Source organism: Cryptomeria japonica, chromosome 10 (genome assembly GCF_030272615.1).
Source record: "Cryptomeria japonica chromosome 10, Sugi_1.0, whole genome shotgun sequence".
Lineage (NCBI taxonomy): Eukaryota > Viridiplantae > Streptophyta > Pinopsida > Cupressales > Cupressaceae > Cryptomeria > Cryptomeria japonica.
The window spans coordinates 804616070-804640756 of record NC_081414.1 but is presented as its reverse complement, the minus strand read 5'-3'; the positions used below and the strand labels follow the sequence as shown (position 1 = coordinate 804640756).

The following is a 24687-nucleotide window of genomic DNA, read 5'->3' as shown; positions in this document are numbered from 1 at the left end:
GATGACAAGGAAGGAAACTCTTGATAAAACAAGAGAGGATTGTATCAAGATGGAAGAAACACTTAAAGAATTCAAGAACAATTTATCATCTCAACTAGGGAAGCGTAATAGACTGCCCCTAATAGCTATATTTCCCTTGTCAACTTGCTATGGTAATTTCGTCAAACAATTGGCTATCTATCATTTAAGGCCTGAATTTTCGTTTAGCTGATACTGTTGGTATTTTGGATGACTTCGTCATGTGTTGCATTGGTTTTGTCATTGATGTCAACACTTATCCTTCTGGAGGTCTACATTGTTGATTTGGCACTCTGGTTATATTGGTTTGTTGATGAATCGGCACATTGTGGTCCCGGTATGGATATTGGCTTTTATGCACAGTTACCGGTATATGTTTCACCGGCAACTCAGGAAGTTGATGATGACTTGTTATCATCTGGAGATCATTTGGTTATGTCGAAGACATGGATTGGATGTTTGCATTTGGCATTTTGCATATTGGACTGATCGGGTTCACATATTTGCCTTAACCGCCAGATAGGTCCAGGTTATGAACCGGCATAGGAAAACATGTTCCAGATCAGCATGCCACAATTTGGAAATGATTTATTGATTGGATAATGTGTAAATGTATTGAGGCCAACATATTGTATTGCACCAAGACTTATTTTGTAATTGATTTAAATGTAATATCTTTTGGGAGCCGACCTAATGATTAGGTCTTAGGTTTTGTATAAATAATTGTAAGATCTTATTTGGAAGAAGTGTGTGCGTGTATTGAAGATCATTGTGAAGAGCGAAAATAAGCAGATCCTTGTGCGAATCACGCAGATATCATCTGAAGGTTGAAGGAAGGTTGTTAAAGGTTATGAAGGTGTTTGGTCCTCATGCGCAGAGCGTAAACTGGTGAATCCGGCATTGAAGATGCTAAATTGAAGCAGTACATTGATTATTGGATTTAACCATCCAACTGTGTAGTCAGTGTGAATCCTAATTTTGTGATTGAGCAGTGAGCTCTAGGCAGTTAGCCTTTCTGCATGTGCAAACCCCATTATTGTATTCACTTACTATCTGCAGTAGTATCATCTGATTGTGGGTAAGGTTTCCCACCGTGGGTTTTCCCCTTACAGGGTTTCCACGTCAAAATCTCTGTGTCATGTGTTGTGGATGTTGTTTCTCTTTCTTTTTCATGCATTAAGTTGTACCAGTAATACTATAACTGTTAATCTGTTTTACCGGCACTGAGTTTTAAGTTGGAATAATTTGTTTTGGGTTGCAATTTATTAACAACTAATTCACCCCGCCCCCTCTCAGTTGTCCTTCCCGGTTCCTAACAAATACCTGGTGCATTATTTCTTGTTTTTTTTGTATTAACATTAACATATATCACACAGCAAAATTAAACTGAAAGTAAACTTCAGATTTTGCACAATTTCTTTCCCATGGACATATGACTATTGTCTATGAATGACAGTAAGTTCTTGCAATAACTGAATATGGACTGTCCAGAATATTATTAAACACTATTACATTTTTTAGAGATATTCAATCTAACTTCAATTCCTTTGCTGGCTCCATTACAATCAGCAACTACAACGTTCTTGTCACAGAAAGAGTTTAGCAGATGGAACCTGGAATCTGTTTTCACGATATATGCTTCAGACTTCAGTGGCACTGTTCCAACAGCAGCTACAGCAACTTGACTTCTTCCTCACGCCCTGTAGAAAGGTTCTTCGCCCAGCTGCAACCAAGTCTTCAGTCATTGGCAAGAGTGAGGCCCAGCTGTGTCATCAAACCACCGCCAGAAAGGAAGACAACTCGCCCCGGCATACCTCCACACGACTCTAACCCAGCATACCCCCTTTCAGTTTAGTCGCAGAAATTAAAAGTCGCTCCCAGCAGTGACAGAAATGGCGATTTGGATAATTTGCTAAACGTCCAACCTGTGCTTACACTGAATTCGTACATCCGGTATTTGCTCCACTCGTGATAACCACTAGAGGCTAACCACATTCTTCTCCTAGTTGCCTGTAACCTGCTAAGGATCCCTGCTGCCTTTGAAATATGTAATGCTGTTCAAAAAACAGATTGCAGCTACCTCTTCCTTGAATTCGACCAGAATAGTGAACTCCCTGTAACATTAATGCTGAAGATATGTCGATTTATTCCAGCACACCCTCCATATCAAAGCCCATCAATTTCTTTCAAAACCATATTTGTTTCCAGGATTTTCCCAAACTTGATCTTTCACAAGCAAGAGAAAAGTCACATTAGAGGGATTTCGTCCCCAAATGCCAGGAAGATTTCCAGATTTCTCTGGAAACTCAGTTTCACAATTTCCAAAACTCAATTCCCAAGATGTCCATTTCCAGCATTAAATGCCTTCATTTATTACTCCATCTGAGCTCTATTTCCAATGCATCACCAATGTGGTGATAATGGAGAATTATAATAAGACAAAAGAACTTATGTTTCCCTTTTTTGAATGGGTTCTTTTAATTTTTCCTACTTAAACTATAGTCTCCCACATTAAATAAATATTAAAGCTAAATATTTAAATTTAACTTTAGAACTTCTTCAACAATTGCCCAAATAAATTAATGGCGCTTTGAAATTGCGAACCAGAAGAGGAATAATATGCACCAAAATATTGCCTACCAAAATTGCATCAAAATTTAACAGACACTACGCCAAAAAGGACTTACTTTAAATAGTAAGTTCCAGAAAACCCTGGCCAAAACCAACACAAATCCCTACAAAGTTCTGGTTAGCCCTCGGGACCATGACAAAAAGGGCTAACGACAAATTGCCAGACAACTGCTAAAAAGGGGACATTACAGTCCGCCCCCCTTGAAATTGCTTGTCCTCAAGCAATCTCAACTCTGAATGTTGTAAGATCTACTCACTCTCCCAAGTAGTATCCTCTACCGGCAAATTCCTCCACTTCACCAAATATTCCCTGATGACCCGTCTCTATAAGGTGCGCTCCCTAGTCTCCAAAATTGCCTCAGGAACCAAAATAAGTTTCCCCTCATCATCAAGAGGAGGTAGCTTTGTTGAAGGTACTATATTATGACCCAATGCCTTTTTGAGGCGTCGCACATGAAAAACATTGTGTACCTTACTATCTGTCGACAACTCAAGCTCATAGGCCACCTCTCCAACCCTCCTAATAGCTTTGAATGGGCCATAATAAAATGGCTTCAATTTTTCTGCACCACTCTCAAAAGGAGTGGACTAGCGGTAGGGCTGCAACATGAGGTAAACCATGTCACCCACCTCAAAAGATCTCTCTATTCTATGTTGATCTACGTATTGTTTTTGCTGATTTTGAGCTTTCTATATATTTTCCTTCAGAGATCTCATGATATCCTGACTCTCCTATAAGAGATCCTTAGCCTTTGGTACTCGGTTGTCCCCAAAAAGAAAATCCAAGAAGCTCGGTGCCTCATAACCATATAGGGCCATAAAAGGTGACATCTAAATGGACATATGATAAGTGGTGCTATAACAATACTCTCCTAGATGTAACCACTTTACCCACGCCTTCTGCTGCCCTGCAATATAATTGAGGATGTATCCTTCCACCCACTTATTCACAATCTCTGACTAACCATTTGTCTGCAGGTGATAACTGGTGCTCAGAGTAAGCTCTGTCTCACACAACCTGAAGAGCTCCTGCCAAAAATTAATCATAAACCTGTTGTCCCGGTCACTCACAATTCTCAGTAGCAATCCGTGTAACCTGAATACCTCTCTAAAAAACAATTTCGCTGTCTACACTGCTGTAAAGGTGGATGAAATAGCGAAAAAATGAGCAAACTTCGTCAACCGATCCACCACCACATATATGCAATCCCTGCCATGGACCTTAGGTAGGCCCGTAATGAAGTCCATTGACACACTGTCCCACTTCCTCTCAAGAATGGGTAGGGGCTGCAATAAACCACCAGGGAAAGAGTGCTCATGCTAATTCTACTGACACACTGGGCACTCCCTCACACATTGTAATACTTCTGACTTGAGCCCTTTCCAAGTAAAGCGCTCTCTCACTTGCCTGTAGATTTTGAAAAAACCTGGATGTCCTGCTAATGGTGAGTCATGGAAGGCTCTCAAAATCTTCTGCTTCATAGCAGATCCTGGCAATAAATAAATCCTCTCCTTGTATAAGATCAAATCATTTTCCACTATATACCTATCATCCTGGATAGTGCCATCAATGATACCAATAGCCCACTTGTCTTTCGCATACTCTGCTGAAATCAATTCCCTCCAATCATCCTCCAACACTCCCAAAGCACACAAATGTGATCTCCTGGATAAGGCATCAGCAACTATGTTTTTCTTGCCCTTGACAAAAACTATATCAAAATCATAAGCCTGCAATTTGCTGACCCATTTCTGTTGCCTGTCATTCAAATCCTTCTGCCCAAGGAAATGCCTCAAACTGTTATGATCTGTCTTGACGGTAAACTTACTGCCCACTAGATACTATCTGAATTTCGCCAAGGCGTGTATAATCGCTAACATTTCCTTGTCATAAATGTTGTAACTCTTCTCAAGCCCCCTCAAATTTCCTACTCTCAAAAGCAATGGGGTGTCTATCCTGCATCAATACCGCACCAAGGCCCTCACCCGAGGCATCACAATGCAACTCAAAGGCTGAAATCTGGAATAGCCAACACTGGACATGAGCTCATCAACTCCTTAAATCTATCAAAACATTGTTGAGTGTTGTTTGTCCACTAAAATCCATCTTTCCTAGTCAAATTTGTAAGAGGTGCTGCAGTCTGAGAAAAACCCCTCACAACGCAGCGGTAAAATCCACACAACCCAAGGAATCCCTTCAGCTAAGAAACATTCTTCGGTGGCGGCCAATCCATAATAGCCCTGATCTTATCTAGATCCACACAAACACCCTCAGCACTGATGATGTGCCCCAAATACAACAACTCTGTCATCCCAAAAGCACATTTAGACATCTTCGCATACAAGGATTCACGCTCAAGGATACTCAACACAATATCTATGTGTTTCAAATGCTCCTCCGAAGTCTTACTGTAAATTAGTATGTCATCAAAGAATATCAACACGAACCTCCTCAACTGATCTCTAAATGTCCTGTTCATACAAGACTGGAAGGTGGCTAGCGCATTAGTCAAGCCAAAGGGCATGACCAAGAACTCAAAGTGTCCATAGTGACACCTAAAAGTTGTCTTCTCCACATCATCATCCTTGACCCGAATCTGATGGTAACCAGATCTCAAATCTATTTTGGAGAAGTAACAAGCACCATGTAACTCATTTATGAGTTCATCAATACGAGGAATCAAATATCTATTTTTTATCGTTTTCTTGTTTAATTCCCTATAATCAATGCACATCCTGAAAGTATCGTCCTTTCTAACCAACACCACTGAAGAAACAAACGGACTCTTACTGGGTCTGATGTACCTCATCTCAAGAAGCTCTTTGCTAGCCTTCTCGATTTCATCCTTATACCTTTTTGGATGCCTGTAGGGTGTAGTGATAACAGGTTTGGCACCCTCCTCTAACTCTATAACATGCTCAATGCCCCTATCAGGAGGTCTACCTGGAGGTATATCACCAAACACTTTGGAATGTTTAGTCAACAATGACTGAACCTGTGGAGGATAATCCTACTTATGCTGTCCCATTCCCTCTGGCATCACTAAAATCTCAACCCCCCACAGCACCTGGTCATGACGAATGAGCCTCTCCATTAGTCTAAGTGATACTGTTCTAAGACCACCATCTGACAACCCACGAAGTACCACTTTCCGGCCTTGATGCTCAAATCTCATTTCAACCTTTTCCAAATTAAATGTAAACTCAACCAGAGAAGTCATCCAAGTCATGCCTAGTATGACATCATAGTCTCCCATGTCTACAACATAGAAATCATCAACCAACTCGTAATCACCAATCCTCGTGTTCAAATTAGAAATTTTTTGCATACATAGGATCTTATGCCCACTAGCCACTACAACTCTGAACCCATCATAATCCTCTGTCTGTAATCCCCGTTTCTCCACAACCTGAGCATCAATAAAATTATGAGTAGCACTAGTGTCGATCAATGATATCACTCGCTGCCCCTGAATCACACCACACACCTTAAAGGTAATTGATTTCTGATTCCCAGACAAGCGTGCAATCACTTTGTCATCACAGCTAATCCCACCGGAAGCTGATTTATTATCGCTGTCCCCTGTAGATGATGAACTATCTTAACTCTCAGAGGTTGTCTCCTCAGCTGAAAAGTACTCAATCTGCTTAGCCTTAGCCTTGAGGGGACATTTGTGAGAAGGATCCCAAGGCTCCCTACAATGGAAACATAATTTCTTCCTTCTGAGTTCATTCAACTAGTCATTATCAAGTTTCTTATTACCTTCATGTGGCTGATGTGAATCCTTATGAAATGTTTTCTTATCTTTGTCCTTTTTGTAGTGAGAGTCATTAGATTTAAATTTTCTCTTGTAAGATGATGGTGCTAAGTCTTTAGCCTTTTTGATGGCCTCTTGCAATGTCAAAGGATTATGACCCTTGACCCAACCCCGTAAAGGATCTGAAAGCCCATCCATAAATAAGACAACAAGTCTCCTCTCTGAAATGTCCATCACTAACACTGCTAACCGCTGAAATTCTGAAATATAAACATCTACTGATCCCCACTGTCTAAGTTGTGCTAATTCTTTGAAATGCAACTCAAATCCTTTGTGTCAAACCTCTCAATCAACCGCTCTGTGAACTCAACATAAGAAGTAATCTGCCCATGTCCCATTGTAACATGCTTAATTTTTATTGGTTGATTATGGAGTTAGTTAGTTGGCTACAACTAACCCTAATCAGGGTTTTAATCTCAACCATTCATTTCAGAGAAATCTTAGCCCTATATTTTATTTTGGAGCTCTATATAAGCTACCATCTTTCGTTTTGTAATGTATGAGATAGACTTGATTTTGCTGCTGGACCAATAAAGACATTGAAGTGTGGTGTTTTCTATTCAATCTTTGGAGCATTTGCATGGTTATTCATCTTCTCAATTTAAGCTTTTGAATTTAGTTAAGTATTCAAATTGAATGATGGAATGTTGTGTATGATTTATGTGAAACTCGTAATCCATACCACTAGCAGTTTGTTGATTGCAAATTCGCCTTGTGTGGTCAACTAGAACCCCTAAATGTGCTTAATTTCAATTGTTATTCAATCATTGATATGCATTTAATAAATGGTATCCATGTTTAGTAATGATTTGAAAATCATCTAATCCCCTTAGAAGATTTCATTAGCCTTTACGTAGTTGTTCTTGTATGTTGAAACAAAGACTAGTAGAGTTTCACTAAAAGTCATCCTTCATCCTTGCATTCTTAGGCATAGTTTAGCATCTCTCAACCCTCTACTTTTGCACTTTCTTTATTGAACACCTAGTAGTAGTAGCAAGTAGAAGAGCTTCATTGTATATCATTTGAAAAACATTCGTTGAAGTCTAGATATTCATCCCTTAAGAAGTACGTAAGGCCCCTTGGATTAACAGCAATCACAACAACCAATTGAGCTTATCCACAAGTCGTGACCTGACAACAGAAACATTGGAGTCTTCCAATTGATCACATAGTTTAGCATTTGGGAAGATTTTGCTCAGAAGAGAGGATAAGATACTTTTGGGTATTTTATTTTGTGTTTGATTGTGCCTAAAAAACACATCAACAGGATCTACTGCTTCTTCGAATGGTTCCACTTATGAATCTTCATCTGCAGTTGGAACTATATCTACCCTTGCTTCTCTCGTCTTTGGTGCCTCTGCCTTAGCTTCTGGTACAGAAAGTAAACCCAAAAAAATCTAAAAAACAGGTGCATATATTTTATTGTCTTTTTGAAATACATGTACTCAAGAAACAATACAACAAACTTATACTACTCGTTAACACTAATGTCTACATAATCCCTATTGTTGCCTGGTACTACTGAAGACCTCAGACTGACCTCATTGTTGCCTTGCACTGCTGAATACTCTTGAATAAACATGAAGCTAGCCTAGGCTACTAAATATCTCAAAGGGTTTGCAACCTTACGAGAACCAATTTGAAAAAGCCTGAGGATTTTGTCTCAAGCAACAAGCAGCTATAGTAGCGTTCAATTTCTGTCAACAGAAAGAAATTTTTGTGTTTGTAATAATCAAAGATGTCTTTCCTCTTGCCAATGCTGCCTATATAATCTTCAATTCAAACGATCCACAAATTACAGGAACTAATGCCACATTCAATGCTAGCTAACTAACAAACATTCCCCAAGAATTTAGGGAAATAATTGACTGCCTGAATCCTTCCTTAACTGAAGATAACTAATGGAATAACTGTAACGTCCCTTATTTGACAAACACAATTAAAAATAGCTGATTGACTAAAAGTAATTACCCAATCTAAATGAATAGAAAGTAAACCCAAATAAAACTATATTAACTAGTCTAAATAGTAAATACACAGAAAGTAGACTCAGAAAAGATTCTACAGCAGACGTATATATTTTATTGTCTTTTTGAAATATGCATATATTCAAGAAACAATACAGCAAACTTTACTAATCACTGACACTAATCTCTCTGCATGATCCTTGCTACCACCTTGTGCTGCTAAAGGCCTCAGAATGACCTAATTGTTGCCTTGCACTGCTGAATACTCTGGAATGACCTTGATGCCACCCTATACTACTAATTTACTAAATATCTAGAGTTTCTATCGTTACAAGAGCCAATCTGAAAAAGCCTGAGGATTTCATCTTAAACAACAAACTCCTGTAGCAGAATCCCATTTCTGTAAACAAAATGAAGTTTTTGTGTTTGTAATGATCAATGATGCCTTTCTTCTTCGCAGTGCTACCTACATAAACTTCAAATCACACAATCCACAAATGGTAGGAATTAATCCCACATCCAATGATAGCTAACAAACAAACACTCCCCAAGAATTTAGAGGGATAAATGACTATCTGAATCCTTACTTAACTTAAGCTGATTCCTTATTTGACTAAAATTAACTAATGGAACAACTGCAGCATCCCTTATTTAACTAGCACAACTATATCTAGCTGACTAACTAAGTCTAATAGCTGACAGGATCCACTCAACTCCAATCCATGTCAACTACCAACATCTCAGTGTTTGCGGATCAAAAAGAAGACATTACAATATTCTCTGCAGACAAAATACACGACAAATCATAAAACACTTTAGCTGAGGAGCACAACCTACTTACATAGAATAATGCTCTTTTCAAAACACAAACATATTAAAACTTTTTCTGTTTCTTCTTTTCACTAATCGAACTTTTCAACACCATTTTTATTTCCTCTTCTTACCAGTACCACTTTGAAATTAGATGATTAAATTCTTTCCAGAAAAGCTTGTCCGTACTCGAGCAAAATACTCCTCTATTGTTGCGGTTTTTCTCTCTACGAGTAATTAATACCAGGAACGAAAACAGAATATCATGTAACATTTAAAATTGTTCTAAAATCCGTCAGCTTATGTCTGTGCCACAAAATATAAGGCCGTGATCTCCATAGAGTACGAGGGGTCAAGTACTAAGTCTCCAGGAAAAAATAAGGAAAACCAACCAGGAGAAAAATCAATCCTTCTACATATCTTGCGTATCATTAAATTCCATACAACTTGCAAAGGTGCTCTTCCCTGTCCATTACTAAAAGCATCACGCATTATATATCACCAAATTCCTAATTTCCTGATACCAATTCCACAATCAATTGCTTAAATCTATTAAAACATGAGCTAATCTTTTCACATAATATAACCCTAAGGTACCTATAAGAATGAAAATGTCCATGACCAGGCAATAAAAGTCTATCTTCAAGGGAAAAAAGAAAAAAATCCATGACATTTTCTTCATATGCATTTCATTTCTATTTACAAGTTCGTCAACCATCTACAGCTATAATCTCTGAAATAAAGCCAATTTCAACTAAATTGCAGGTACTCATTTAACAACCAATGACTTAAGAAAATTCTGAAAATAAGAGCAGAAGAATTACATAGTTGGTTTATCATCAGGTCTGGCAGACAGAGCAGCTTCCTTCTCAGACTCGGACGCCATGTTGGTATGTGTAACTTCCCCTCCCAGATGAGAGCTCAAAACCCTCAGCCTCAAACCCTTTCCTAATTCCAATATTTTATTCATTAAAACCCTGCATATATACCATATTTACATACATATACCCCCCTTTATTCGAAACAGGTTACAGCCGTATCTAATGTCAATTCACTAGGCCCATATGGGGAATACATTCTCACGAATATGTGCAATTTGGCTTTTACAATTCGACTATTCTTATGAAGATTCGAATTATATTAGGATGGATAAGTATACATTTAAATTAAAAGTTTTCATTTGGAACAATTATATTGTGATGAATAAGTATATCTAAATTAAAAAAATATATTTGGAAGAATTATATTCTGATGAATAAGTATATATCTAAATCAAAAGTTTTCATTAAATTAAGTAGATAGGAGTAGGAGTCTCGTCATCAAAGTCATATTAATCACACTTAGAGATTTGAACCTCAAAAGATGTACTCAAAGAATATACCATCATCTTTACTAATTGTTCTCATTAATTGAACCACAACCCTTTACAAAAGATAATTTTCAATTTAGATATGCGTCCTTTTAAAATAATGTAAATCATTATATAAAACTAGTATAGATATCTTAAATAAATCTATCTAAAGAAATGTCGATAGATATCAATTGAAACTACTTTATTTAAATGGTGCAATGAAAACGAAGATTAGCAAGAAAACCAATATGAGTTCATTTAAATAACATGCTCAACCATAAACATAATGAACTCAAAACCCTTTCAAAACATATCAAAAAAGATTAGTTAAACGAGAAGCTAGGAAATAAACAAAATGAAATGCATATGAAACTTCCCCATGATGCTCCCTATGCCATGACTCTTCCTTGTCCTCCTCCTCTCCAAGATCTTGCTGCTACGGGAAGTATGCCCTCAATTTGAGCACTTAGCACAAAAGGGATGCCAAATGGAGGATGGGAGATGGCTAATTATGTCAAGTGTGGATGAGGATGCAACTGAAGTGTTAATGTAAACTAGCAACTCCAACTAGTGGAAGAGCTAAACATCATACAAATCATACATGTCATACAATATGACATATCTCTGAAGCATTCTATTCAAAACGTATTTACACCTGCCAATTGCATTTACTTGAAAGATTGTAATATCTTTTTTGTGGGTTATTGTATTTCAAAAAGCTTCCATCACAGCAACTAGGCCACTGACAACAGTTGTTGGCTTTGGCTTTATGCCTCCAATTGCATTTTGCTTAAAAATTCTAGCAACACATGGGTGAAATGACGAAAATTGACAACCACGACATATGCGATTTGTAAGTGTTGAAATTTTTTCTTCAAATTTTCTTTGGTTTTCACTAACCATTGTCTAACTAGGTGCAATGTAGGGTATCAAGGAGGATTTCTAACAAATTGTGTTTATCGGTTTTGAATTGCAATCTTTTATTTAAATTATGTTAATTAGGCAAATTGATCAATCCTAGGATAGGCAATTTAATTTTTCAACAAATGGCTTAAAAAGAACAAACGATTTGTCACTTTCGAGGTTTGAAAAGAACAATCAATGTCATTTTCAGATTTAAAATGAACAATCAATTGATCATTTTCAGGGTTTAAAAAGAACAATCAATTTGTCATTTTGGGATTAGGAACTCTCACTTTTATCTTGCAAGTGGTAAAAAGAACATGACGCCTTTCGTTCTTCATTTCAAGCAAAACGACAGTATCAATTTCATGCTTTCTTACAAACAGTAAAATGAACAAACACATTTTGCAATGTTGGCATAAAAAGAATCTCCATGCATGATTGACAACTACGAACTCACATTTTGCTATGAAGGACTAAAAAGAACAAGTCTACATTGTGATTGGTGCATTTGCACATTTTGTTAGCATAAAAGCCATTTTTATTTTTAGAAAAGGCCTACCAAGGGACACATCACCCTTGGGACGACCTTAAATAGTAAATCCTTCAAGCTGCTATAGAAATCAGGTGAGAGCTAAAGTTGTAACCTTGAGTGTAGTTGTTCCTACAGTGTAACTTGTTGAAAGGACGTATGGGCCCACTATGAGTTAATAAGCTCTTAAGTGAGTCACTGCATAATGAACTTACATCTAAAGCCATCGAACATTACTAAAACCTTTTTAGTGTAGAGACCCACCTATTTTATTGATTGAGTTTTGCAGTAGTTTTAGTGCAATGGCATGGCTGGTTTTTCCCCCAAGATACTCAACATACGTGTTTCCTTGAGTTGAGATAGAATTTTTCGAGTTGTATAAGTTATTTTCAACTTTCAAAAAGAGGGTGATCGAGTCATCCTTCCAGTCCTAAAGTTCCCTATCTATCCGCTCTCGCAAAGATGAAAATACAACACACTCTTTAAGGTGTTGTGTATAGGATTCGAAGAAGCATCAAACGTGGGTTGAAGTTGTTGCAAGGTGTGCGCCCTTGGTCTCCTTGTGTTGTGCAGTGCAGCGCTCAGTTTTGTGACATGGCTTAACCACCTCCCATGGATTCTATAAGTCTAGCAGTTGCATCAGGCATTAATAGGTCAATCTTTTGGTGCAATGACAACTCCACTTGTAACAAGTGGTATCAGAGCTTGGTCACTGGTTCAAACCCCTCGCTTGCACTGGGGGGGTTGTTGCAAGGTGTGCACCCTTGGTCTCTTTGTGTTATGCAATGCAACGCTCGAGTGTAATGCCCGCCAAAATACCCTAGAGAAATTATCCATCTAATTGCAAATGGAGATTAAAAAAAATATTTAAAAACACCACTTAATGCAACATATACAATCAACTACTCATATGCATATAACATTCATTAGCATGATAAACAATTAACCATCATGAGCATAATTTCAAGAGCGTATAACGCAAGTGGAAATAAACACAATACACCATCAACAATCCCTAGGGTATCTCAACGTCATTACTTGTAACATCCTCAAGAGTATATCATCATAAGCATACATCATAAATTACTACCATAATCTATTGCATTCCAATTCATCTACTACTACCTCTTTCATGCACACATAAGAATCCTTCACTAATCTAACTATCATGATTCATTCATCAATAATGCAAATCCCCTATAACCCTTAAGATTCATTTTAAGAGCACCAATACCAAATATTCCCAATCCCAATTTCTTATTCAACATCCTAACATCATATTACCATTATCAATGCTAATTACCACATTACTAACCCATTTCCTTAATCATCATAGTCAATCACTTAACGTTAAACATATAACCATAGAATCAATTCCATTAATGAGCAATATCCAAGTTACAACTCTACATAGACATTAACCATTTACACCAAGAAGCATAGCTCACAACTACATATAAAATTACATCATGAATTCTACAGTATACATATATTGCATGAATCATATACATCAATCTGCTACATGAATCCATCCATGAGCTGCAATAATATTATCCACATCCACGCGCAAGAGCAACCAATGAAGAACATCCCAATGGAAGAAGGCATCAAACCACCCAACCATGTGGAACCATAAGGAATCACCCCCCATGCTAGGAGATGACACAAGATCCCACACACACGATAGATCTAGGCTAACACCTAACAACCAAAGGACAAAACCAAAAACACACACAAGGCTAACTCAAGCTCAAATAACATAAGACCTCACAAGGCAGCTTGCAATCCAAGACACAAGGTGACAGGACCTACATGTAGGGAAAGAGTGTCATCACATGTAGCTAGCATGGGAACTTGGGAACTTGTCCTGGCATCCATGATACTCATGCAGACTTGTCTCAACCTATGAGGCTACCTAGGAAGTTTGGCTTACTTGGATCACCAAGGTCTATCCAACCATTCCCGGATCCATAAAATCACCCCATTGATATGAGTTGAGGCGAGAAATCCATTTCTTACCTTATTATGGTGATTTACCTCTACCCATCCCATTATGATTAATTATTTATGTTTTCACTTGATTACAAGGTAAACTCCCAATGAGATATTTTGGAGTCTAGACCCTGGGTATCCTAGTAGTCTAATACTGATGACCCCAGTCACCCAATTGGAAGCCCACTCCCCCTAACATGCACCTAGACCTTAGGCTGACAACAATGCATAACACTTGAACATGGGCTCTCAATACAATCTAACTTGATACCCAAGGTTTACCAATCAATATAAACTTACGAGACATGAATAGCATGTGTCATCAACCTTACAAACAACATGGAACATACATCATACACATAATACCAACCAAAATGGGCCCAAAGAATAATAACAACAAGGCATGGCACATCTTGCAAAATTCATCAAAAGGCGTGAGTCATTTTTTATTAAAAGCCAATAATACAAAAGTTCAATAAAACCAATCAAACAGCCCTGAATCATCTTAGGACACTTAGAAAACATCAAAATAAGCCTCTGGTAAAAGGACAAAACCGGAAACATCGAATCAGACTACCAAAATTATCCAAAACCCAAACACTGGATAGTTTAGTGCACTTGATAATCTGAATAACACATATGACAGGAAAATTAGCGCATATACATCTTAGTATAGCACATACACTCACTGAAACGGTGCATATAAACAATGATTTAGCACATACGGTTAACAAGAGTGCATATGGTATACAAATCGTGCATATGAGAAACAATTTAGCACATATAACAATTAGAACGACACATCTAACACCTAGATTAGCGCATATGACTCAAATATCACATTTGACTAGAATCGCAAAGATGGAAGGTAAAACAATACGACCAAGTAAAATAAATCATTAAGATAAAAATAAGTTGTGAAAATGCCATAAACGGAGACGCCCAATCAATTGGAAACTATAGGGCTGAGCTAAACAACAAAATAAGATTCAATTCAAGACAATAATCAAATCTCTTTAACTCACAGATGGAGCTCCCGACAGAGTCTACAAGGTAATAAACATTCACAGGGAATATTACAACTCTCCCAGACTCAAAATAACAATGCAAGTTCCATCTCAACACAAGTATAAGAAATCGATTCACACAAATAACATAATCCAGCTACCAAGAGAGCACAAATTTCACAAAGGCAAGTTGGAAAATATACATAACAAATCACAACATTAAAAAAAAAAAAAAATCCCCTAAACCATATAGTGAACTATATAATATAACAATATTAAAACATTTTCATATTTTTTTCCAAAATAACGCCCCGAATACAATCTTTCCAACAAACATTATGCATATAGTCTTTTCTAGAAAATAAAACTTGCAGAGAAGAATATCACTGACCTGGAAAACTAGAAGTAATGGAAATGAATCCGATGGAGTACAAAATCCTAATCCAAAACCAAGCCAAGCAATATTAAATCCAAATCTCCAAGCAAGAATAAAATTCGCAGAAGAAAACTCAAGAATTGCTAACCCGGCAAAATGCACAGGCGACCCATTAAATAAAAAATCAAAACCAAACTATACAAAAATGTCAGCCAATAGAAATAATCGATTAAAATATATTTTTTACCAACCCTTTCCGAAAACCAAGGTAAGAATAATAAAATATTATTTAATTAACAGCCAATAATTCTACCAATAGAATAATAGGGTAGGTAAGGTAAATAGAATATTTAATTAATCCCAATAGGATAAGAAGGAAAATAATAAAAATAAACAACCAATGATAGAATAAACCATGGGCACAATTAAATATAAAAGTCCACCAGTAAAACAACCAAAGGTATATAAATAAATACCCATATTAATAAATAAAACAACAACTAATAAATTAATAAATAATAAATATTAATTAAATAAATAATCCATATAATAATAATCTCTTATTAAATTATTATTAAATATTAATATTGTATACACCTAAAAATGGTCTGAAGATATTTAATCAAATAAGCAATTATTTAATTAATCCCCCTTCCTAATTTAATTGAATTCATTAGGCAATTTGATTAATTCTCCCTTTCATCTACTTATTAATAAATCTAAGGATTTATTTAATAGGTTCATTTCAATAGTCCCCTTTGATTAATTAATTCAAATTAATTAATCCTCCCCCCACTTCAATCAATTCTTCTAATCCCATAATTAATTAAAACAAATCAATTTATGAGTTGTTGAGAATTAATTGGTCTTTTCCTATTATTTGAATTTTTAAATTCAAATTACCCACATGCCTCCTAACTTCTAACCACCTAACCTAACCATCCATCTAACCTAACCCATTCCACCTAACCTTGGGTTTAACTAACCCTATCCTATCTTGCACATTCTAACCTCCTTATCCTAACCTCCTATGGTGTGAATAATCTTCCCTTGGGACACACGACACTTTGGCCACATGTCTCCTCTCTTGGACACTTGCCCTTTTATGAGCAAGGCTCCTTGACACTTGTCACCACAGAGATGACAAGTGTCTCTTCCTCCAACCTCTTCTCCAACCTCCTCCAATTTCACCCTTGATATCTTCAGACTCAATCTTGACTGTTGATTCCTGCCACCTCACCTCTGGCCTTGGAAATCCTATAAATATCCCCCATTTTTTAGCAATAAGGATCCCATCTCATTTCATCTTATGTGTTGTTATTATAGGCAGATCCCATCTCATTTCATCTTATGCATTGTTACTATAGGCATATCATTTGAGCATTATTGTTATAGGCAATTGCATTAGCTTAATTTGATCATTTTCTAGCATAATTGTTGAATCATGTAGCTTAATCAATCTCTTTTCTAGTATAATTACATCATCATCATAACTTAATCATGCATATCATTAGTTTAATTAGTCTCTTGGATCAATCTAGCATAATCAATCTCATCTTTGCATATCATTATCATTTCAAATCCTTCGTCTAGGTGTAGTCAAGTCACTGGGATTGCTTATCCAGATTTGAGAGAAAATTCATACTCGCATCTCTTAGGAGGCGATAGGTCACTTTGTCATGGTTCATCTTTGTTTGCTTATTATTTGCTAACCATGCTTGTAATGATCTATTGAGTGTTTTGTGCTGCAGCTGCAGGTATCACACTTCACAGGCACGACAAATATCAACTATTTAATTTAATTTATTATAAACTATGTAAATGATTAATTTAATTTAACATTATTAAATTATATAAATCAATTAATTAATTAATGATTAAACCAATAATCATAACACTTCAAAGCAAACCAGCATAGGATAGCTCAAGAGACCACTATACGCTAAATAACATCTCACACCAAGACACCAAGCTGACAAGGGTAATCAACTTAAACTTAGATTGTAAAATGGGATTTCATGTCATCTCTGATCAACTTGCCATTGGGATAAGACACACTCAAACTTGTGAAGCCAGGTAGAGTCAATGTTTGGTACCTGCAAACCTATCACCACCAATACATATGCAACAACATATACTATAACATATATCATGAAATAGGCAGACAAGTGAAAAGGAATCACAATGCCATATCATGCTTACGAATGTCTGATGTGACATCATCCCTTCCACAAATGAGTAGAAGACAATCACACAACCAAGCACTATCATAAGCATTATCGTATCCAATATATCATGACATAAGGATAGTACATTATAAAATACCATCAAATAACCATACACAAATATAAACCATGCATGTAAAACAAGTACATAAAGATCATCAAGTAAGAGTCCATCATCATAATAGTCCATGAACATCATCATCCTCATGAAATCATAATGTCAAGTATAAATATAATGTGTCTATCATCAATAATAAAGCATCCAATCACAAGTAAATCCATAAACATCTATCAAAAGTATCTCAAAGTACTCTATGCTATAGCAATATAGTCTATCAATGCACAAAAGGGAAAGATGAATCAGGGAGGGGCACTACATCGGGTTTGTGACATGGCTCACCACACCCTGTGGATTCTATAAGTCTAGTGGTTGTATCGAGCATTAGCAGGTCGATATTTTGGTGCAACGAAAACTGCACTTGTAACAAAAGTTGCTACAATTGGTCATCCCTAGGGATAAAAAGTGATTGATTTGTCTTCGTTTGTTTAGACCAGTCAAAATTTGTGCTGCATTTGGCCTAAGAACATACACCTTTCATTGAATTCATTTCAAAGTTACTTTGCCACTTGAAAAGATGTGTTCATGTGATTGATGTGTCTTCTTGTCAAAATCAAACATTCAAAACAAGTACATCTCATCAACTAAGCAAAGCAAAACCTTAACTAAGAACAAACTTACACAAACATCAATGCTTAGGGTTTGGAAGTCTCTCAAATATGTCAAGAAATATATCTACCGCCATTTTAAGAATAAGAAGTCTAGTGAAAAGAAAGTCCAAAAAAGAAGAAGTTTTGTGTACAAAAATCGAAAGCTCTTATTGAAACATCAAGCATTTATACACCATTATCAAGACTTTGAAAATGATTTACAACAGATTTTGAGCTAGAACCTTTGAGATCACAAGCTTTTTTCCAAAGAATACCCCTATCACAATCACACAATAGAAGTCAATACATTTCACCATCTTACATTCCACAACCAGAATTCTCCTACTAGAAACTCCCAAGTTTGTTCTTTCAATAAGAATCCATCACCAAACCATGCAATCCATTCAAATTTCAACATTAACAAGTTTTATCCTTAGTCTCTTTTAGATATTTCATATCTTATCAACAAATCAACTTATTAGTATATCTCTAACATCTAGGATCCATGATCCTAAGAGGTCATACTAGTCATCTATGGTAGGTAAAACTAACTCATGAGTGCATCCTCTCATAGTTAGATAGCTCGTGGATGTCAATCACAACACTTGCTATACCTTACCTCAAAATTGTTGTACACCAAACTAAATATTTGAAGAGTACTTTATTGATGAACTTGTGGTCTTGAGAATCATTCACTCACAAGAAACAATTCATCTCATTTTAGTCAAACATTGGGTCAATAAAAAGAGTTAGACCATCACATTTATCACAATCCCGCTTTCATGCAAAAAAATTTCACATGGTTGAGACTAGATCTATGAGGCGTAAGCAAGTAGAATCACAACATGACTTGGAGGATGATGAAATTGTCAATCCTTTTCACCGTAAAGAATTCATAAGAGAAGAAGATTCACAAACTCCTACACAGGAAGAAATAGAAGAAGCAACTAGTAATCCTAGGTTCGACAAGATCTTTGGCATGATCCTCAAAGGGAATGAAAACACTCACTTTCTCAAACTCGCACAAGAAGGTGTAAAACTCCCCTCTTATTATGATGTTTCCTAAGTTGTAGAAATAGTTGATCAAGCAAAAACTAGTCATCATCGAAACAAGGATCAAAATAATCACAGGCAATGAAATACCCATAACTATAACCGCAATCAATATCAACATGATGACCATGATTATATCCCACCCCCCAACCCAAAGATAGATATCTTACGACAATAGATAAATGATCTCTCCCAATAGATAACAAATTTAGGGAGATCACATAAAAGGTATTCTCTAGAGGACATGTGACCTCATCCATTTGACAGGAACATAATCATGTCACCTTTTCCTAGGAACTTTGAGGTTCCCAAGTTTGACAAATACAAAGGAAAGGGTGATCCTAGGGATCATGTCTAAGAATTTTACACATCTTTCTTAAAGGTTGCTCATGATGAAACGTACTTAATGCACCTCTTTCCTCAAAGTATAGGAGGATCAACTATGCGATTGTTTTCATAGTTGCCAAGTAGAATCCAAACATTTGTTGACTTAGTTCAAAAATTTGCTACCCATCATGCACACAACATAGAACATGACGTCTCCATGGATGATATATGCAACACTAAATGATGCAACCATAACTGGTGAAACCCTCAAAAGAGAGTTGATCGGCTTATGCAGCAAGAGAAACACAATGAAAGCAACAAGAAAACATAGCAAGATTACACAAATAGATCATATTATTGCTTTAGAACTTCCAGCAACCATCCGGTTACCATCATATAATCATCAAAGAACATCTGACAGTTAACTGGTTACATGCAGGCTTCAAGCCAAATACAATCCAACCAGTACTTAAAGAATCAACTGGATCACTAAATGTGAATCTCAATCCTTATTCTCAATTCTACTTCCTCTTCCCTACAAATGATTACATAATATCATGTATATACACACCGAAACATATCTGGGTCAGCCTCATAAGATTACATTTACCAATGCAGGAAAATGAAACGTGTAACTAGGTTGGCCCTAAGAATTAAAGATTTTTTTTTTGCAAAATAACAACCAAGAGGTGCGGTTCAATAGAAAGGTCAACCACACACCAAAGAACATCAGACAAGATCCCAAATAGGTCCACACACAAAGAATCACTCTAGTAATGAAGGAAAACAAACTGGTAAGCACAAGAACTCTCCCGAAACCCAGAAACAGTCAACCAGAAGCGATAACTGACCAAAAAAGAACCCAAATGAACAAAAAAAATTGAATTAAGCACATGAACCAGCCTGGAAACCAAAAATAAGATTTGTCATGAAAAGAAAGCAACTACCAATACCAACCAGTAAGAACACAAAAAATTACAAAAATGACCTAAACAAGAACAAGATTGAAAGGAAATATTTTTGGTTGATGCAAGATTGCTCATCGACCGAGGATGCTCTTGCATCAAACACCCCAAGTAGAAACAATATGTTCCGTGATAGGTAACTCATGAACATCTAAAAGGAATCAGAATAAAGATCCCATGCTCATTTCTGATCCAAACATCTTCCTTATCTACCAACCTCTTCTTTAGCTCCTTTGGAATCTCAACTGGCTTCTCTAACCCCTGACTCTCTTTGTTTATCTTTCTTTGCTTTAGATCTACACATTGTCTCTATTTACTACCTTCCTCCTTTTGCAACTCTAATATGCTTCTGCTACAAGACTTCATCCGGTTTGTCTCCACAATCTTTCTGTCATCTAGTTCCATCTGTCCATCAAGTTTATCTATCAGGTCTTTCTGCAAACTCATGTCACCCTCCGGTATAACCTCGATAACCGGTTCTATCAGATCTCTCTGCAAACCTTCTGGTATAACCTCTGCAACCGGTTTCATCATATCTTTCTGCAAACTTTCTGGTATAACCTTTGCAACCCGTTTCTCGGTACTACAACTTCTCCCAAGGTTTAGATTCTTCACTTCCTTTTCTTTCTCCTTCAAAGAGATCAATGTGAACTTCTGCCCATCTTTCTCAATAGCGACTAGGTTTCTTCTACAGTCATAAATAGCTCCTCTATCAAATTGCCAAGGTCTTTCCAACAAGACACGACAAGCACTCATAGATGCAACATCAAATAAGACTTCACCCCTGAAAGGCCCAATATTAAAATTCACCAAACACTGCTCCTTGACCTCTATTTTTTGATAATCCTGTAACCAACTTACCTCATAAGGACAAGGATGCTCAAGCCTCTTCAATCCAAACTTCACAACCATCTCCTCGGATACCAAATTGTCAGTACTCCTAATATTCACAATAACCTTGCAACACTTACCACCTGATTTGCACACAGTTCGGAAAAGACATTGTTGGCAATGCACACTCTAATGAGAAATTGTAGGTGATTGAAGGTTTTGTCATTGATGGCAACCTTGAAATCATATACAAAGATACTGGCATCGGCACCGACAGACTCTACATCGACACCGACAGACTCTACACCGGCAGTGAAAGGAAGGATATTGGCACCTTGGCCAACTTCAATTTTGTTTAAAATGTATTTTGTAATTAATTGTAAAATCATTGTAAGCCGACATGGCGAGTTGTAATATGACTCATATATGTATGCAGTATGAGATCATTTTGTAATAGGAAGGGTGTGAAATAGGATGTGAAATAAGCAGACCTAATATGCAAAATATTGGTTAAGGGTTTATGTTGTAGCAGAGCTTAAACCAATACTGAATCTGGCATAGCAGATGCTGATCTGAAGCAGTACAAGACATTGGATTAGTATAATCCATTTTTGTAAGTCAATGTGACTTCTTTTGTAATTGAGCAGTGAGCTCTAGGCACTTGGCCTTCCTGCATGTGCAGGCCCCTATTGTAAGAGTAATATTCCCTTATTGGCCAGTAAGCAAATATTGTGGGTCACAAATCCCACCAAGGTTTTTCCCACACTAGGTTTCCTCATTAAAATACTGTGTTATGGTGTGCTTCTCATGTTTTTGTTATTATTCTTAGTTATTGCATTATTTCTGGTTTACCGGTACACAGTTTTAATATGCTTTTCATGTTTTAAGTCAAGTAAATTTGTATACCGGTTAAATACTGATTCACCCCCCCCCCCCCTCTCAGTATCTTTGGGAATCCTAACAATTGGTATCAGAACCTGGTCCTCTATTTTTAGAAGCCTAACAACTTAAGATCTTGTCACCGGTAGAGATGGAAAACTTGAGAAAGCAATTGGAAACAACTCTTACAGACTATGATGCAGAAAAAGTGAAGAATATCAAACTTGAGGATGATCTGAAAGCTGCTCAGGATATTATTCAAACACTTCAAGAGAATTTTACTATTGCAAGGAACAAGAGGAGAGAACTTTGTGAAAATATGCAGAATGAGGAAAATGAAAAGGAAACTCTTAATGATTTGGTAAACAAGCTAAGACAAGAAATCAATACAACAAAGAATGAGATGCAAGATATGACTATGAGATTCTGTAAAGAAATTGAAGATAGAAAGAAGAATGAAGAAGACTTGGTTAGAAGACTAAATGATGTTGGAAATGAAAACACAAGACTCGGTCATGAAAATGATATGTTGAAGACAGATCTTATGCACACACAAAATGACAGAACTAAACTCATGAGACAGAAAGGAATCTTGGAAAATGAACTGACTGCTGCAAATCAACACAAGGATAAATTCAAGAAAAGTTCAGAAGAACTCGGTGACATGCTGAAGAATCGGAAACCTAATGGTGATACAAATGGCCTTGGCTTTGAAGTTGGTGAAAGCTCTAGTACTGCAAACAATCATGATCATAGCAAACTGGTAAGACAACCTACTGCTTACAAATTTAATGGCAAATGTTTTAACTGTAACAAGTATGGCCATAGAGCAAATCAGTGTAGATCCAGAAATTATCAAAATACTAATACACCCACCGGTCAATGTTCTAAATGCAACAAAGTTGGTCATAATTTAGAGAATTGCAGAATGAATGTAAGATTTTATATTTGTGGAAGATTTGGACACTTATATAATCAATGCAGAACACATACCAGCATAGGATATGGGAAAGCTATTTAGAAGAACAATGTGACTTGTTATGCCTTTGGCAAAATTGGACATATTGCAAAATTTTGTAGAAGTAAGGCATCACCGACAAATAACAAAGGTCCTAGTTTGAAAGGTAAAGAAAAGGTTGAAGAAGTAAAGCGAGAATTCTCAAAATAATGGATCAAAAAGTCAGATCTAAATGTTGATGGGAATAATCCTCCACCGGTAGAACAGAGTAACACTCCACCGGCAGGAGACTCTTCATCTAACTGAAGAAAAATCCTTTGGGGGTTTAGCAACAAAATGAAAAACTTGCTATTATTCCCTCGATTGATGGTGAGAAGTTGAAATTACTTCTATACCAGCAGATGACTTAAGTTGTGACTTAATCGATGAGCATAAAATATGGTAGTTGGAGAAAATAACATTATAAAGCAAGTGTTTTGGCTCCTTCTTCATTCACTGAGTATTCAAATCTTCGAGAGTGCAAAAATTCCCGAGCGAAGGCATTCTAAGAGAAGAAGTGAAGCAATCCATCAAAGCATTCATCCCTAAGGTAGATTGAGGTATTTATAGCTATGGCATCTTCATCCACTCCTGAATTTATTGCAAACCCTAATGTTGTTGAGGTTATTAAGCACCCTAGACCCGTTTTCAAACTGGTTCCCGAAATTGCAAAGAAAGATGATAGCATAGGTGCATTTTCTCAAATTCATAAGGGAGTAGTATATGTTGAAGACCCTAGGATGTATATACATTGTCATATTGAGGAACTAGGTGATGATGAGATTAAGAATATGTATGTCTGTGATTTGTGATGAATCTGGAAATGTCAAGCCGGAACACAAAATAGTGGAAACCCTAGGTTTTACTGAAATTCTTAGTATCCCGGATTTTCCCAAGGATATCATAAGGATTGTGTTAAGCGTAGTACATGGTGAATTTTTCTAGTTGGACTCAATTCATAAAATCACAAAATAAGTTGTAAAAGCTGTAACGAGGTTACCTTCCACCGGTAACAGACCTAACAAAACAAAGAAGGTCTCAAATGACACAGTGACAAACCTAACTGGTGCAACATTTGATAAAGGTCTTTAAGGGTAAATGATGTAAAATACATTAATGCCAGATTTATCAGTATGATCTTAGGTTATAAGGCTACACATGCAAATAGGTTAAATGCAGTTTCTAGCCTATGTATCAAAAGTGCCTATGATATGGTCAATGATAATGCAAGAATAGATATATGTGAATGGCTTAAAGATGAGCTGATAGACAATTTGGGAAAGATTAAAGGAGATAA

General features: G+C 36.6%; 1 protein-coding gene across 1 annotated transcript in view; it reads right to left on the bottom strand.

The window, feature by feature from the left end:
- Positions 1-10314, bottom strand: part of LOC131079912 (14 kDa zinc-binding protein) — a 41351-nt gene extending 31037 nt beyond the window's left edge. Inside the window, exon 1 of the mRNA XM_058017954.2 lies at positions 10069-10314. Coding sequence (XP_057873937.1) covers positions 10069-10214 — 146 coding nt within the window. The 5' untranslated portion in view covers positions 10215-10314. The remainder of the gene's footprint in view (positions 1-10068) is intronic.
- Positions 10315-24687: the final 14373 nt, after the last annotated feature.